This window comes from Macaca fascicularis, chromosome 7, assembly GCF_037993035.2.
Source record: "Macaca fascicularis isolate 582-1 chromosome 7, T2T-MFA8v1.1".
Taxonomy (NCBI): Eukaryota; Metazoa; Chordata; class Mammalia; order Primates; family Cercopithecidae; genus Macaca; species Macaca fascicularis.
In genome coordinates, this window is record NC_088381.1 from 68,909,170 (window position 1) to 68,926,254 (window position 17,085).

The following is a 17,085-nucleotide window of genomic DNA, read 5'->3' on the forward strand; positions in this document are numbered from 1 at the left end:
CCTCCCAGGTGCAAGTGATTCTTCTGCCTCAGCCTCCTGAGTAGCTGGGATTACAGGTACCCACCACCACACGCGGCTAATTTTAGTATTTTTAGTAGAGACAGGGTTTCACCATGTTGGCCAGGCTGGTCTCGAACTCCTGACCTTGTGATCTGCCCGCCTCAGCCCTCCAAAGTGGTGGGATTACAGGTGTGAGCCACCACACCAAGCCTGTTTCTGGTTTTTATATTCTAGTTTACCAATCTAGCAGTGACACCCTTACTTGTTACAGCATTTTAGTGCATTTTAGTATCTGACAGAACAAGACTATTTCTCCCAATTCTCTAGTCTCACATTTCCTTTCCCTTTATATTTTTATATCTCCCTGTATAATGGACATCATAATTTGGCTGCCAGCGGGAGCACAGAGAACAAAGCAGGGCATGATGGGAGATGAGGACAGAGAGGTAAGCAGTGTACAGACCATGGAGACCCTTGTAGGCTACATTTTGGAGTCTGGACTTCATCTTGAAGGCAGTGGGTGCCTATCTGGGGTGTCACAGAACAGAACACAAATGGAATTATGTGTTACGTCTGTGTGGAGAATGAAGAAGGAATCAAGACTAGATATAGGGAGACTAATTGGTGCTTTCAATAATCCGGGTAAAAAGAAAGGGACCTGGACTAAGAGTAGCAGTAGAGATGAAGATTAAGTGGACAGATTCCAAAAATTAGTAAGATCAATTAGACTTGGTGAGTGACTGGATTTAGGGATGTATGTAGAAGAGACAGGGGTTTTTAGTTTAGGACCACAAGGTAGATGACAGCTAAGGTATACAGGAGGAAAAGGTTTGAGGTTACAGTCAGATTTAGAGATGGGAGAAAGAATGAATGCAGTTTCGAAAATGCGGATTTCAGTCTAAAGGACTATTTTTGCCATTTGCTGCTTACAAGATCTTGGGTGTGAGTCAGTTAACTTCCTTGGGTCTCAGTTTCTGATTCTTGATTGGATAACATAAGCTCCAGCTTCACCTACTGCTCCAAAATTCTGCCCTCCTCTGAGAGAGGGTAGTAGCCTAATTCACTGTGGGAGTGCTGCAGCCAGGGTGACATGACCCAGGAGTGGGAAAAAAGCAGGCCCAAGGGCAACCATCTACCTTAAGTTTCCTTGCAAAATCTAGCAGCATAAAAAATCTCTTTTGTATACCACACCAGCCTTCAAACACCTCTGCTCAGCAGCACTTCTTTGCTAACTCACACTCTGCCCACTAATCATTCATTTAGTTTTGTCTATAAAGTACCTATCTTCCCTACACGTGGAACCCTGTACTGGTCCTTATTAATCTTGGTACTCCCATTCTGATCCCCTTTGACTGTCTTGGGCACATACAAATGAAATGATCCAGTTCTCTCTTTGATCTCTAGTAAAGGAAATGTTAAAGAATAGTTGAACATCCAAGGAAGAAACCTAAAATGATAGGAAGCTGCCGACTTTATTTTTCTTTTGTCAAGCTGATAAAATTATATTAATTTTTCTGCTTTTCTTACTCTACAAAGAATGAGGCCTCTACTCATTTCACTTAAAAAATATTTTTTTAAAACCCTGTTTATTAAGAGCAGATAAAACACCTATTGCAGAGAAGAAAAAAATGTCACCTACCAGAGATAACTAATGTGAATAGATTGGGGGTGTGTGTATTAAAACCATTTTTTTCTCTAGAAAACAAAACAGATAATCCAGCATATGCAGTTTATATTCTGCTTTTTAAACTTACTATTATTTGGGGGCTCCATCTTTAAATGTGAGTCTCTAATCACTAAAATGACCGTTTATTAGACATCCAGGCAGACTCCAGAAAGTCTGTATGAGGGGAGCTGCCACTCCATTCTCTCCAATCCCATATTTGCAAGAGGCCACTTATGGCTCAAAAGTAATCCCCACAACCAAAGTTCTCACTTGCCATGCTGCCCTGTGTGGCCTGGAGGGTTTTCCCGAAGTGGTAGAATTACCTGAGTTTCAGTTGTGATCGCACCTCTCCAAACTCCAGCTGGAGCAGTTCATTGTAGCAGGCCATGATGTTGGGGTTTTCCACATACCTCTACAAACAGAAAGAGGAATTTTGTGGATAAACAAAGGTGCTTCTTTATGTGTGCCAATAAAAATAACTCTTTTAACAAACTTCTCAACTTGGCAACTGAAATCTAAAAAATACTTTATCATTAATGATGAACAGAAGGTAAGAGAGAAAATTTATGGGCACCAAATTAGCTTTTAAAAAAATAGGGTGTAAGAATGCTTTTCCTTCTATCATTTAGCAGCCTTGCATTTAAAAAAGAAAAAGAAAAAAGAGAAGAAAAGAATGCTTTTCTTTCAGCATCTTCCATTAAGAGCATTTTGGTTGTTTTCATGTCACTGATAAAGCAGAGGCTAGAACATGTAGAGGAGGAAATTTACCAACTAAACTCCTACTTATATTATGCTTTCAGAATATATTCAAGAACAGTATTTGGTCCTTTTTAAAGTCATGTAAGCTTACAATAAGCAAAAATACACTTGCATTTCTATTGGCACCTGTATTTCACAGGGGAAAGCCTGACATGGACAACATTTTCCTGAACTAACCTCCGACAGCGGCTCAGTGAAGCCGGAAGATGATTATCTTCCACAGCAGAGGCACTGGCAGAAGTCATGGATGGATTTGCCCAGTGTCTCTTATAGCTGTGGACATTAAGTATTTTGTATAACCTTTACATAGTGGAAATATCTCACAACAAAGTGAATTACATAGTTCTGAGAAGATGGACCCATTCCACCATCAAATTAAATACTCCATGAAGACATCTTAGCAGCCACTGTGTTCTGCCACATAGTTCTATTCAGACGTAAAAATATTTGTGAACATTACTCCCGTTTCTAAAGAGCTCTTTGTTTTTTACCTGCACAATAAGTGGACAATACTCTACCTGGCTGAGAAGGAAGCTGATGCCTAAGAGGCAGAGCCTCTGCAGATCACTATCCATAAGCCCCAGCCAGACCAATTGGGACAGGGGTCCCCTTGAAGAGTTCCTTCTACTACCATGGTGAACGCAAATGTCCCGTTTGAACTGTGATCAGGGTCTTGTCTGGGTGTCAAGCAACCCAAAAATCTAGCCCTTGGTTCATGCCTTAAAAGCTGTATGATTGTATACGAGGCATCTAACATTCCTGAGCCTGCTTCCTCAACTGTAAAGCAAGAAAAATAATACTGTTCCTATCCAGTGAAGGTCACCGTGTGAATAAAAAGAGATAATGGGAGAAAGCATTTTAAGTACAAACTGCTGCATAAATGTGAAGAACAGCTACTGTCACCCCCACAGGGGAAGGCAAGACCTGTTGGCCAGGAGCATGATAAACCCTACACCTATAGGCCAAAACAGAGCCCCTTTCTCACCCAGAGGTCTGACAGAGGTGACATGCCTGCCAGCTCCCATCAACTGAGAGGGGAGGAGTATGCTAGACCTGCTGTCCACATCTCCATCAGCCAAGACCCCACGGGAACACCCAAAAGCACTGGACAGGAACCCACTTCTGACTGGGCAGGGACAGGGAAAGAGATTTCTTGACATAGTGCTTGTGCCACTCCAGGAGACAAGGAATGGTGGTCTTGAGATAGACAGGAGTCCTCAGTTCCTCTGCAGGTAAGATCTTCGGATGTGGGGGCTCTGGATGGAATGTGTATTTATCCAATTCCACAAATGGATTCCCATGCATGCAATCAGACTTTTTACTGGGTCTGAATGTTATCTATCCACCAAACTTTTTTATCCCAAAGGCAGAAAACCAAGGTAAAAAAAACTAGAACATGACCAAATGTTCAGCATCTTGCTCCTACTGTTTTCCCCCTCCCTCAAAACTTCTGTTTTGCCATACATGTCTAAACATTGCTCTCTTTATCTAAACATCTCATCTTTCCTGCCCCTTGCCAACTTTTGTTTCTGTCCCAAGGATCCCACAGGGCGTGAAGGGTGAAGAACCAGGTCCAGGGATCCTCAGAAAGCAAGCTTATTCCCTCTGCTTAAACAGCAGTTAGCCTCCTCTCCCTTAACCCCTCCCATGAAAGGGGCTGGGACTACAAATCCTACAGTCTTCCAAGCTAACTTAACGTCACTTTCTCCAAAGCATATCACACCCATGGCTAGAACCTGAGCCCATCTTTGCTAGGTCTCTCCCAGTGGTTCTCAACTCTCAGCTGCATATTAGAATTACCTGCAATTTGAAAAAACAGCAGCATGCAGGCCCCTCCTCAAACCAACTGAAACAGACTCCCATGGGATGTTATTCAGGGGATTCTAAGGCACACCCAGCAGTGAGTCTACTGACTCAATGGCCAAATCCAATTGAGGAGGCTAGCAGGTCCTCCATCTACTTTTCAGTCCTGAATCATGGCTAATCCACAAAATAGCTCATGCCCCTTCCTACCCACCATCCCCTATACCAGAGATATCATTATGGTGTCAGCTTTCAGATTCAAGCCTTGGCACCACTGCCTATAGCTGTGACTGGGAGAATCCCCTTCCTCTAGTAACCTCTTCTCAGTAACCTGAGCATCCTTTTGTTACACAAAAGTAAGACTCTGGATGAGATTAGTTACCATTTGTGGTCTCTGAGGACTGGTCACCCACATGAATTCCTCATCTACAAAATGGTGAGCCTGCCACTACCCTCCACATTTCCTAAGTCAGGTGCTTCTAAAGTGACTACTGCAAAGCTTTTGGGCTTTTTTGCATGGACATGTGCTCACAGGGGCGTGCATCTAAAAGTTATTCCGTCAAAGTCTTCAGAGGATTCCTTGATTAAGGTGCACAGGCTTGAGGGTAGCAAGAGTGTGTGTGTCAGATACTTTTCAAGTTAGCTCCATGATAACACTGTAATACTAAGAAAATAGAAGGACCATGATTTACTTGACCTTCTACCAGGATGCTCTTTCTGGTCCACAGAACTGTGCTGACACACTTCTCGGGCAGAATTTCAAATATGGCAGTCACCAAACACAAACTTCCAACAGTGCATCTGTGTACTTTCAAAGAGACCTCAAACAAATACAAGGTTTAATGACCTCGTGTGGTTGTAGGTAAGCAAATAACCCAAGGCAGAGGGAAAAATCTATCCCCTAAGTTTCACTAGAAAGTGGAAGCTTCTAAGGTTCTTGTTAAAAGGAATAGCCAGTTTTGCAGCCTTAGTTGCAAAAGCAAGCAGCTTAGGGAGGGATGATGTAAAGATCCATCAGGAATAGGGGACTTCTGACTTCCAACCTGGGACACCTTACTGCTGGCTAAGTAAACCGTTCTCACGCAATTTAACAGGGATTACTAGAGGTCAGGGAATGGAGGCAGGTGCTGATATGTGTGTATGTTGTGGGGGTTGTCCAAAAAGAAGAAACACAAGAAAGCCACAACTATACAAACTATAATAACCTAATGTGTGCTTTTTATATAAAATTGTATTTACATATAAACTAAAATCTTAAATTCCACCTAATCTGACATTAGTATCAATAGTTGTGTTCTTTTTGTCTGCATTTACTTGCTACCTCTATGTTCCTTTACTTAAGCTCCTTTTATCACATTAAGTGTCTTATAAGTGTTACAGAATTGTACTTTTTAAACCCAGTCTAACAGCCTTTTAAAGGAAGAATTCAGCTTATTCATATACATTTGTTTTTTTTTTTTTTTTTTGAGATGGAGTCTCGCCCCTGTTGCACAGGCTGGAGTGCAGTGGTGCGATCTCGGCTCACTGCAACCTCTACCTCCAGGGTTCGAGCGATTCTCCTTCCTCAGCCTCCTGAGTAGCTGGGGTTACAGGTGTGAGCCACCATGCCCGGGTAATTTTTGTATTTTTAGCAGAGATGCGGTTTTGCCATACTGGCCAGGCTGGTCTGGAACTCCTGACCTCAGGTGATCCACCTGCTTTGGCCTCCCAAAGTGTTGGGGATTACAGGCGTGAACCATCGTGCCCGGGCTGCTTATATTCTATCTCACTTTGTTTCTCACTGATTTTACACTGTTGTTTCCTCTTTCTTCAGTTTCCCAATTTGATCAAGTTGCTGTAAACTCCCTATTTCCTCTTGTTATTTTGGAAGTTTTATTTAACTTTCCTGTTCTATCAATGGTTACCTTCTTTTTCATCATCTCAAAAGCAAACATAGATTTCTTTACTGTTATTTGTAAACAAGATACCAATTACCCCCAGAATAAAGTATCTCCCACATAGTGATGCTCTACTCTGCACATTTCCCACAAAGATGTGCTCATTCTCATTCTGTCTCTTAGATAAGCCTCAAAGAATGCCTGCATCCTCCCTACAAACCTTGCAAACACCTAGGGTTGACTAAGATGGTCTATAATTTAAAACTGAGCTATTATTAAAATTCCTCTTTGGGTACATCCCTTCTTCTAAAAGAATATTATATATTCCAGTCTATGTTTATTCATTTGGGACTAATGTTATATGCATAAGTGTAGGTACCTCTATAAAGAAAGACAGAGAGCCAGAGAAAGCAGGAGGCACCACGAAGGAGTATGCACATGGCAGGGTTTATAGCTCACTACTTTTCCCTCCTCTCCTCTTCAAATTTCTGTTCTAGTTCATTTCTTATATGGCTAGAGTCCTTTTCTGACTTATTTTCCTCAGACAGACCGCTTGGGGAAATATATCTCTGAATTTTATGTATATCCCCAAAAGAAAGATTAAGCAATAACTTGACTGGATATATAAGGCTGTAGTCTCTTTCTCCCTGTATCCTCTCATGAAACTAGACATTATTACTGTTTCTTACAGTAAATATATATTTACCCTATACAGATCATTTTCTTTACTCATCTCTTGCATTTCAGACCTTCCACCTGGAATTCACATTCCTTCTGGTCAACATATATCCTTTAGAATTTCCTTGTGAGGATCTGCTAGCTACAAATTCTCTCAATGTCCACATTTCTGAAAGTCTTTATTTCACCTTCATTTTTGAAAGATATACATGCTAGGTATAAAATTCTAGAAAGTTCTTTTCTTTTTTTCGAGACAGAGTCTTGCTCTGTTGCGAGGCTGGAGTGCAGTGGTGCGATCTCGGCTCACTGCAACCTCCAACTGCCTGGTTCAGGTGATTCTCCTGCCTCAGCCTCCCAAGTAGCTGGGATTACCACCATGCCCAGCTAATTTTAGTATTTTTAGTAGAGACGGGGTTTCACCATGTTGGCCAGGATGGTCTTAATCTCCTGACCTTGTGATCCGCTCACCTCAGCCTCCCAAGGAAGTTATTTTCTTTTACTGCATTGAAAACGTTATTCTACTGTCTTCTGTTTTCCACTTGTTGCTGCTGAGAAGCTAGTTGTTAGTGTGTCATTCTTTTGAAGGTAATCTTTTTTCCTCTAGCTGATTTTAAGTCCTTTTATTTTATTTTTATTTTTTTGCAGTTTCACTAGGATGTGTCCTCTTTTAAAATTTACTCTACTTTGGATATGTCAAAATTCATGAATCTATGAATTAGTTTTTCATCAGTTCTGGAAATTTTTCAGGTAGTAACTCTTCAAATATTTCCTCTGTTCCATCCTTCCTCTTCTCCTGGAACTCCAGTTATATATACACACAAAACTTCACACACTATCCTCCACATTTCTTCACCTAACTTATTTCCTGTCATTGTATTTCTGTGCTACATGTGACCTACTAAGTTTTAAATTTTTCAATTATTGTGTTTTAATTTCTTACAATTCAGTTTTGTTCTTCATAAAATTTGCCATGACACTTTTAATAGTTTCCTATTCCTTGCAGATATTTCCTGGCTTATCTTTCATTTCTTTAACTATAGTAAGCATACTTGCTTTATAATTCATGTCTCATAACTAGTCTCCGAGGGATGTGAGGGTCTGTTACTAGGCTTTTTTCTCTGCTAGTTTTTCTTTGGGATGCCCTGTCACCTGGTGGATTGACTCTAGCTTTGACTTACTGCTGCCTGCTGCCCTTGAGCAATTATTTATGGAGATCCTCTGCAGGCAAAGATGAAGCTGTCTTCCTCTGGGGAGGATTTGTATTTGCTTCTGTCAGGCACTTAGGAGTCCTACTCATCCAGAAAACTTGAAACTAAATTCACAGCTTGAGATTTCTTGACTACCTTACTTATACAAACCTGGGCTACAAATCTGCCCAAGGGTCAGCCTTACTTAAGTTCTCTCTGTATGATTCCTAAGGCCTCATTTGCAGCCAGCTGACCAAAGCCCCAAGCAACCTTTTGGCTTAGATAAACCAACACATTCAAGCTAGGAGTGGAGAGAAAGAGAGCTGTGTTTGGGTTGCCTTATTTCCAGAATCCTTGAACTGGCTTAAAAATTTGCATGTATACATGTCAGCATCATAACAATACATCCTATGGTATAATTTTTAGTGAATATGCCATTAAAGGGGATTTTATTATGTTTAGATGACTTTAGCAGGCATAATTTTGAGAGACTGAGAACATGAACTGTTATAGATTAGATTAGCAGATTATAAAGTTAAACGAAGTTAAACCAAACTATAAAACAAGGACAGTAATTTTCTTTTTTTTAAGTACGATTGAGGCAGGTTCTCCTTATGTTGCCCAGGCTGGTCTCAAATGCCTGGGCCCAAGGGATCCTCCTACCTCGACCTCCCAAAGTGCTGGGATTACAGGTATGAGCCACCACGCCTGGCCAGAAAATAATTTTTTTTCTTCAAATTAATTCAAAGCTTTTGCCGGGTACCGAACTGAGATAAAATAATTTCTCAAATTGAATTATACTTGTATAACAAATAAGTGAGTACATACCCTTGTAAATCCAGCAGCAATGAAAGGCATTACGGACAACTCTTCTCTATCCACCCTTCAAAATAACACAATAAAGAACACAGACATAGTTTTTATCAATTACATCTCACCTCTTTTACTCTACTAATTTAAATACTTCGTTATGAGTACTTTTAGATGAGTCAGATTAATATACAAATTTAAAGGATAAAGTTGAAAACTGTCTTCTGTTTCAGTTTCACATTTGGCTTTTTGGAATTACATATTCTAATACTTGAAATATAGAAACTACATTAATAGCAGGAATACAGGAGTGTCCAAATATCTTTTTAATATATAAAATTTTTAATTTAAACGAAGTTAAATTTACTCCTATTTTCTTCTACTTCCAGGTTTTTTTAATTCCTTTTTCCCCTACAGCTCAGGAAAAAAGTTTAAAGGACACAGAAACGTTTCTTCTATGTATAAAAACATATAAGCTAAATAACATTAATTTGAATACTTGCCCTTCTCCTAATATATTTCTCTTCTTTCCTTACCTCCAATTTAAAGACAAAACCTAAGATTCCCCCATTTATGTGTAATTCAAATCCTCAGAGATATTTGGAATTAGAAGGCCCTAGGAAGATACCCCTAGAAAACATTCATACTTTTAGGAATGGAATTCTCTCACAGTTTGCCTGTTTCTAAAGTGAAAGGCAGTTTAAAAATCACAAAAATCTAGCATGAGAGCAGAAAGTCCTTCCAGGAAGTTAACCAAAGAAGCGAAATAAAATAAGAAAGAATAAAGGAGAAAAGGCCATACTACAAAGGGGAATGCCTGACACAGCACACAAGCTGCTATTTGGCCATCTGTTAAGAATAAGTATTACACTAACACCTCGATTTCAACATTAAAAAAATGAAAGTTTACCTGCGTACTACACCAACAATAACTGTGTTTTCTGAGAGTTTTGATGATCTGATAGACCTTAAAAAAAACACAAAACTTTAAAACAAATATAAAAATAATCCTTAAAAACCAAATATACTTAAACAATTACAACAATTAAAGTTGGAAGAGGGGTAAGAAGGGAGAGTAAATGATCCCCTCACTCTCTGAATTCACTCACCTTCTTGACTACTTGATCTTTCTCTCTTTTGGGGGCAAATTCCCATTCAATGGACTGTGTTAACTGTAACAATTATGGAGTATGAATTAACAGTTAACTAAGATGATATGCATTCACTTGTTCCGATCTTTGTTAACCTGCACTGTTTCAGGCAGAGTATTTTCCCTACTTTGTGCTTACATGAAAGAAGCCGTTGGTCTCTTCTTCCAAAGGAAAATGCAAGTTTATGTCTATTACCACAAGGTGATGGCTATGTTTACAACGGGGATAAAGGAGCCCAAGGGCTGGCTCCACTGCATTCTAAGGAGCACAAAGGATGAAGAGTTCCTAGGTAAAATGGAGGCTAAATTAATAACCAAAAATAATCCAAAACTAGGAAATGCAAGATATTGTAATCGGTCAGAAAGAAGAGCATCAACACCTCATGAGAGGGTTAAGAACAGAGGACTGGTCTAGAAAAGTACAAGAGACTGTTCCACTAAAGTTACCCAAAGAGTACGAGACTTCCCATACAGAGTGAATTCAACCCTTCTGCAGAAGCAGCTTTAGAGGCCATGGGGAATGAAAATACAGCCAAAATATCAGAGCAGAAATAAACGTGACATAGAATAGGAGAAAGAAAAGAAGTGCTCCACTGGTGATATGCAACAGCTTTGAACTCATCCTACACTGGGAGAAGAAAGCAGGACTCTAGAGAAGAACAGCTCCACTGGAGAAGGAAGGAACTCACCCCAGACCCAGAGGAAGAAGACTCATGTTGGAGAGGGACTCTAAAAGGAGGAGAATGTAGAGGAACATAACCAGACTGCACTAGTCAAGTCAAAGGTGAGCTGGCCTCCTGGAGAATGTGTCTAGGAAGGCACAGAAATTAGTCAAGACTGACTGCATTTGCTTCAGCTGTTAGTTCAAGGATTAGAACCACTTCTGAATCACAGAATCCAGAAAATAATTTGAGCGACTAATTCTCAATTCTCCCAAAGATGGTACATAACATAACCATTCCAGATATGTAAGAGATTCATCATGCACGATAGATGCCCCCATCTTTTTTTGAGACAGGCTCTCATTTGTCACCAGGCTGAAGTACAGTGGTGCCATCACAGCTCACTGCAGTCTTGACCTCTTGGGCTCCAGCTATGAGTAGCTGGGACCTCTGGCACATGCCACTGGCTAATTTTTTTATTTCTTATAGAGACGAGGTCTCACTACATTGCCCAGACTGGTCTCGAACTCCTGCATTCAAGCAGTCCTCCTGCCTTGGCCTCCCAAAGTGCTGGGATTACAGGTGTCAGCCAGTAGTACACTCAGCCAGATGCCCCAGTCTTAGCAAACTTTTCCTGTAAAGGGTCAGGGAGTAAATATTTTAGGCTTTGCAGACCATATGGACTGTCACAACTACTCAACTCTACCATTATAGCACAAAGGCAGCCACACATAATACACAAACGAATGGGCATGACTGTGTTCTCCTTTGCCCATTCTTGCCTGTGGGCATTCAGGCTTCATTTTCTTACGGAATCCAGGTTGAGAAAGGTTGAATCTAACAACAGATGCAGAATAGGCCAGGGATAGGGAAGTTGCTCAGGAATGGAAAAGCAGCTCTAGGGACCAGCCAGTATCTCTCATGCTCACCTCTTCCCCACCCCCTCAACACCTCTGCTTTTCCGTGTTCACTCTGTACTCTTCTAGCGTCCACCTACATATCCTCTCCAGAGGGAGCAAACCAAAGGGTGCTACATGGCTCTGCTGGAAGATCCCTTGTAGACACGCCACTTCAGGGCTTACTGGCCAGGTGTCAATCTCCAGTTCAACCCTGGTCCCCCTGACTGGGGAGAGCAGGCAGGCTCAGCTTCCTGGGGAAGAGCTATGGGAAAGGCTGCTTCCTGGGGAAGAGCTATGGGAATGCCTGGCCTCACTGGGAAAGTCTTAAAACCATGCTACTTGGTTTACCATTAGGATTCATTTTGGCCACACAAGATAGAAAACATCAGAGAAGAGTGGTTTAAACAGTATCTGTTTCACACATCAAAAATGTGCAGAGGGAAACAGTCCAGGGCTGCCATGGACTCTGCAGGATCAGGAACCTAGCTCCTACCAGTGTTTCTCCACTACTGTCTGTACATGAGGTTTCTTCCTCATGGTCCAAGACAGATACTGAACACTAGCCATAATGTCCACATTCCAGACAGCAGGAAAAAGGGAATGCTCCTTCCCTAAGGATACTTTCCAGAAGATACACATGATGGGTCCATTGGCCAGCTGTAAGAAAAACTAGGGAACACAATCTATTTTCTAGATAGCCATATGCCCAGCTACACATCAGAGATTCTGTTATTAGGAAAAGAATAGAAATGGATACTGGGGGCAACTACCAGACTCAAGCTACTCTAGGCAACTACAAATAATTCTGATAATGGTCTCAGCACAACACTGGAAAAAAGGCCACATAATGGAGGCTCACTATAAGAATATAGCCCAGCCCTTTAATGAGTTAAGTTTTACAAAAGCACAACTCCATTACTTGTGCTTTGCTATTTTTCTCTGCCATATGTATGAGTTTCAGATGACAAAGAATGGGATTGATAATGGTATATTATCACCTGCACACCAAGGTGAATCAAGAAATTGTATAAAAGCATCTGGTGCTCTGGGTTCAATCTTGCTTCTTCATTCAACATAGATTTTAATTCTGTTAATGTGTTTTGGGTTTTCAAGCAGTACTTTTTTTAATTTTCTCTATTTCCCTTTATGAGATCTTCCCTTTTATTACAGAGACCTACTCCTGTTGCACAAAGAAATACTGCTGCACCTCTTCTGAGTCCACTAAGCATATGTCTTCAAAAGGTTCTACAGTGTCTTATAAAAAATAATTTTCTTAGTCTTCAGAGCTGTTTTTTCCCCTTCATTATGTGGTGGCACTTTTCACAGGCCCCCCTTTGCATCCTGTTTACACATCCCTGAATGCAATTCGCATCTGTGCAGGCTGAGAGTTTGCTAACAAAGAGGGTCACAAGAGTTTCCTTAGCACCTCTTCACTGAACACCCTTGGTGTCAGTAGCCATCCTTCTCTTAGGTCTGGGCTATAGACCACATCAACAAGCACAGTTCAGGTTTGGAGAGTACTGCCAGCAGGTATGCACAGGTCTGCTGCAGAGCGGGCTCCTGGCCTGTTTTCTCTGATTCTCAAACTAAAACTGAGAACTGATGCAATTTGCTGTTTTGAAACTACAGTATGTGGAGAACTATCCTCAGGTTCCTCATGCCTCTGTCCCTTCTTAAAACACAGTAGAAAAACCATGTCTCTGTCCATATCCTTCTCTTCCTTACCTTGGGTTTCTGAGTAGATGCAGAAAGTAAGGATTCAAGGGGCAGCAGGGATGGCAGGGGCTAGAGTGCAGGCCTCTGCCCAGCTCATACAGCCTTGCTGCTCTGCTGGGGCTCAGCCATCTGTTTCTCTGGTCAGAGCAATCCAGCATCCCAGGCTTGGCAGAACGCAGTGGGAGTAAAGCAAAGCTCATTTCCACTGCCTTCCTTTATGGCCACTGGTATTTCAGCTTCAAAGACTGAAGTGTGCGAGGCACAGTTCAGAAACAGGCTTCTTTATTAGTCTCCACAGTACGACAGATACAGTGGAGATCCCCATCCTTTTCTGTTCTCTCAGCTTCTGACCTATCATCTTATCTTTGTGTGTTTTTATTTATTATTGCTACGGTCAATTTTTGTCTCTTTTTCCCTCTTCATGGGTTTTTTGATAGGAAGTTGGGAGGAGACGTTGATATCAAGTACCACAGTGGGAATATGAAGCCATACTCTGTTGGGAACTACTGGATGGGCCTCTAGCAGCCTCACAACTGATTGACTTGCCTCATCTCCTCCAGTTTTCTACTCCATTCTCCACTTGGTAGCCAAGTGATTTTCTATCCTGCTCGACACTCTCCTGCGCAGAATATATCAGTGTCTCAACTACCTACGGGGTGGAGTCCACAGCCTTTGGCTCAGCACACAAGGCCTTCATCATCTGGTTCACGTCTGCTGTTCCAGCCTCCCCTGACACCCACTCCATATCTGCCTGACCAGCAGCCATCTAGCACTGAGCAGAGGTGCCCGGATGTCCTGCCTGTTTCTACACATGTTGCTCCCTCTACCTGGAACATTTTCTCCACCTTTCTTCCTTTCAAAACTCCTGCTTATCCTTTAAGATGCAACTCAAGTATCCTCTGGCAAAGCCCTCTTTGACACAGGCACCCACAACACTCTGCGTAAACCTCTTCTGTGGGCACTTACAAGCCTATACCGAAATCACTCACTTTCCCTGCTAACTAAAGTATTAGCTCCTCAGAGACAAGAAGCACATCTTACTCATCTATGTAGCTCTAGTACCAAATGCAGTGCCCAGACCTGAGGAGACTTGCAAAGTAGGGTTCCTAAACTGGTAGATTTGGAAATATAACAGACATAGAATATTTGCTGTTAGCAAGGCATCTCATAAGGAGTGTAAGGAGTTCCAAATGCCCCCAACAGAGAGATACAGGTGAATGCTAGTCATTTAGACAGGTCAACAACCGATGAAAAGCTCTTCATAGGCAGTGTTGATTAGGTATCCCAAAAGGGAAGATGAAGGGAAGGACACAATTCTGCAGGGCTAAGGTCTCACTAGCCACGTAAGTCAGCTCAGAGACAAGGCAAGCTGGTTTAGGGGCGGGAAGCCCGGAAAGATTTCTTGAACAGTCCAAAGTGGGCACGCATCCTTAAAGGGATGATCTCAAGGGAGATAAGCCAGGTAAGGGCCAGAATGAAGACAAAACTGATTAGGAAAATAAATCAGGGTCTGCTCTTGCCTCTAGAAACCTCACTACGATTAGTACAAGGACCCACCGCTACCCCAAATCCTCACCCAACAAGATGGAGATGATGTAGTAGAAAACAGCTTGTGAGAAAGACTTGAGATTCTTGGCCAAGGCTGTGATGTGGCCATCAGGAAATAAATGTGATCGGGGATTACATTTGTAAAGGCCTGCGCTCTCTGGCTAGCACAGTGGAGGGGACTGTTCTGCTTACTGTCACTGGTTCCCCTAAACCTAGTGTGAGCTTTTCGGTTCTGAAGCCATGCTTACAAGGGCTATCAATCAGAAAAGGGTACCCAGGGGAAGCATCCGTGATGCGGTGGGAATATGAAACCAGGATCTGTTAGGAGCCACTGATAGCAGTAAGGGTGTGCTCAGTTCAGAAAAGAAAAGATGTCTGTGGGGGACACAATTCCTCTAATGTTGGAAATCCATTCTGGGGAAGAGGAATAATAGATCTGTTCAAGCAATCCTGTGGGCCAACTGTGGACAAAGTTGGGTTCAATAAAAGCAGAGCTTCTAAATCTCTGGGCTTTCACTTAGTGAGCCCCAGGTCCTGAGGAGAGGCTGGATGGAGGGTGCTAGGCACTTCACAGAGGAGAGGCACAGCTGTCTTCTCTGCTTCTCTAAAACCATATATTAAAGCAATCCAGTTCCCATTCTTTACTTAAAAACTATATAAAATTGTTATTTACACGATGAAAGAACTCTGATTAACTACAGTGCTTATGGAATTTGGTATTTGTGTGAGTTTTTTTTTTTTTTTTTTTTTTTTTGAGACGGAGTCTCACGCTGTTGCCCAGGCTGGAGTGCAGTGGCGCGATCTCGGCTCACTGCAAGCTCCGCCTCCCGGGTTCCCGCCATTCTCCTGCCTCAGCCTCCTGAGTAGCTGGGACTACAGGCGCCCGCCACCGCGCCCGGCTAATTTTTTGTATTTTTAGTAGAGACGGGGTTTCACTGTGGTCTCGATCTCCTGACCTTGTGATCCGCCCGCCTCGGCCTCCCAAAGTGCTGGGATTACAGGCTTGAGCCACCGCGCCCGGCCCTTGTGTGAGTTTTTAACTGAGCATGTAACATTACTTTTCTTCACTGAAATATTTCAGCTCCTCTAGTCTATAAGCTTATAAAAGACGAGAACTTCATTTTATAACTTTCAGTCTAAAACATTCTCTTGTACATAGCTCAATAAAAATCTGCTGAATGAATTAATCCTATTTTTTTTAGAATATTCCTAAAACGTATAGCAATAGTACATTTTCTTCCCTTAAAAAGTGGAATATAATGTTATGTTACTTTTACTACAATTTTTAACAGTGGAACATAACCAACACAATTTAATTTTTCTTTTACAATACAAGATGCTCTAGTAGTCACCTTTAAAGGTATGAACTTCCATTGTCCAGCACATACCTGTGGCTAGGCTTGGGCCTGGACAAGACTGGGAAAGAGACCAAGTTTTCTCCAGCTCCCTCACGCTGTCCTCCCTTTTCTATCTCGGCAGCCATTTGGCCCACCTTAGACACCTCTACTGCCTTGCAACATTCCACCATGACTACCAAGCATCATGTAATTTACATATCATCTTCCCCTCCTCTGTGTGGTATCTATTCAATGTTAGGGATAAAGGGGATACTGGAAACCAAATGTTCCAAATTTACAGCTGAGCTAAAACATCCCCAGAGAAGGCGCAGTTACCCACAGACAAGCGGCTGTCCAGGAAGAGCCAGACAAGGACCTGGACCTCCCTCTTTCCTAGCCAGAGCTCTCTCTATTTCTCTTGGGCTGCAATCCCCCATGAACGTGCTGGGTGACTGGCCAGATGACATGTCAAGAAATCTGGGGTAGGGCGGGCACGGTGCAGTGGGTCACACCTGTAACCCCAGCACTTTGGGAGGCTGAGGCAGATGGATCACTTGGGGTCAGGAGTTCAAGACCAGCCTGGCCAATAAGATGAAACCCCGTCTCTACCAAAAATACAAAATTAGCCGGGCATGGTGGTGTGTGCCTGTAATTCCAGCTACTTGGAAGGCTGAGGCAGGAGAATCCCTTGAGCCCTGGAGGCAAAGGTTGCAGTGAGCTGAGATCAAGTCACTGCACTCCAGCCAGGGTGACAGAGTGAGACTCTGTCTTGAGAAAAATAAAATAAAATAAAATAAAATAAATCTGGGCTACAATGATAATGGCTTACTGTGAAGTCAACCAGATCGAAACAGATGAGGAACATAGGGCACATCTCAGGCACTAGATCAAGGCCACAGGAGAAACTACTGGAGGCAAGTCGTGGAAGGGTAAATGCTACCTAGTCTGACTACCAGGAGTGTGGAGTTCTCACCACCAAGGAAACAAACCCAC

At 42.2% G+C, this 17,085-nt stretch overlaps 1 protein-coding gene across 12 annotated transcripts in view; it reads right to left on the bottom strand.

The window, feature by feature from the left end:
- PDE8A (phosphodiesterase 8A) overlaps positions 1 to 17,085 on the bottom strand; it is a 179,701-nt gene that overhangs the window by 77,359 nt on the left and 85,257 nt on the right. For 6 of the 12 annotated variants that reach the window (XR_012415303.1, XR_012415302.1, XM_065548354.2 and 3 more), the window contains 3 exons: positions 9,691 to 9,765; positions 8,799 to 8,853; positions 1,990 to 2,078 (listed from right to left, as the gene is read on the bottom strand). Coding sequence is in view for 8 of the 12 variants with exons in the window: in XM_065548354.2 (XP_065404426.1) it covers positions 1,990 to 2,078; positions 8,799 to 8,853; positions 9,691 to 9,765 (219 nt within the window). In the remaining 4 variants the exon portion in view is untranslated. The remainder of the gene's footprint in view (positions 1 to 1,989; positions 2,079 to 8,798; positions 8,854 to 9,690; positions 9,766 to 17,085) is intronic. The other 6 variants (XM_073996591.1, XM_073996594.1, XM_045395937.2 and 3 more) reach the window with 2 other exon arrangements.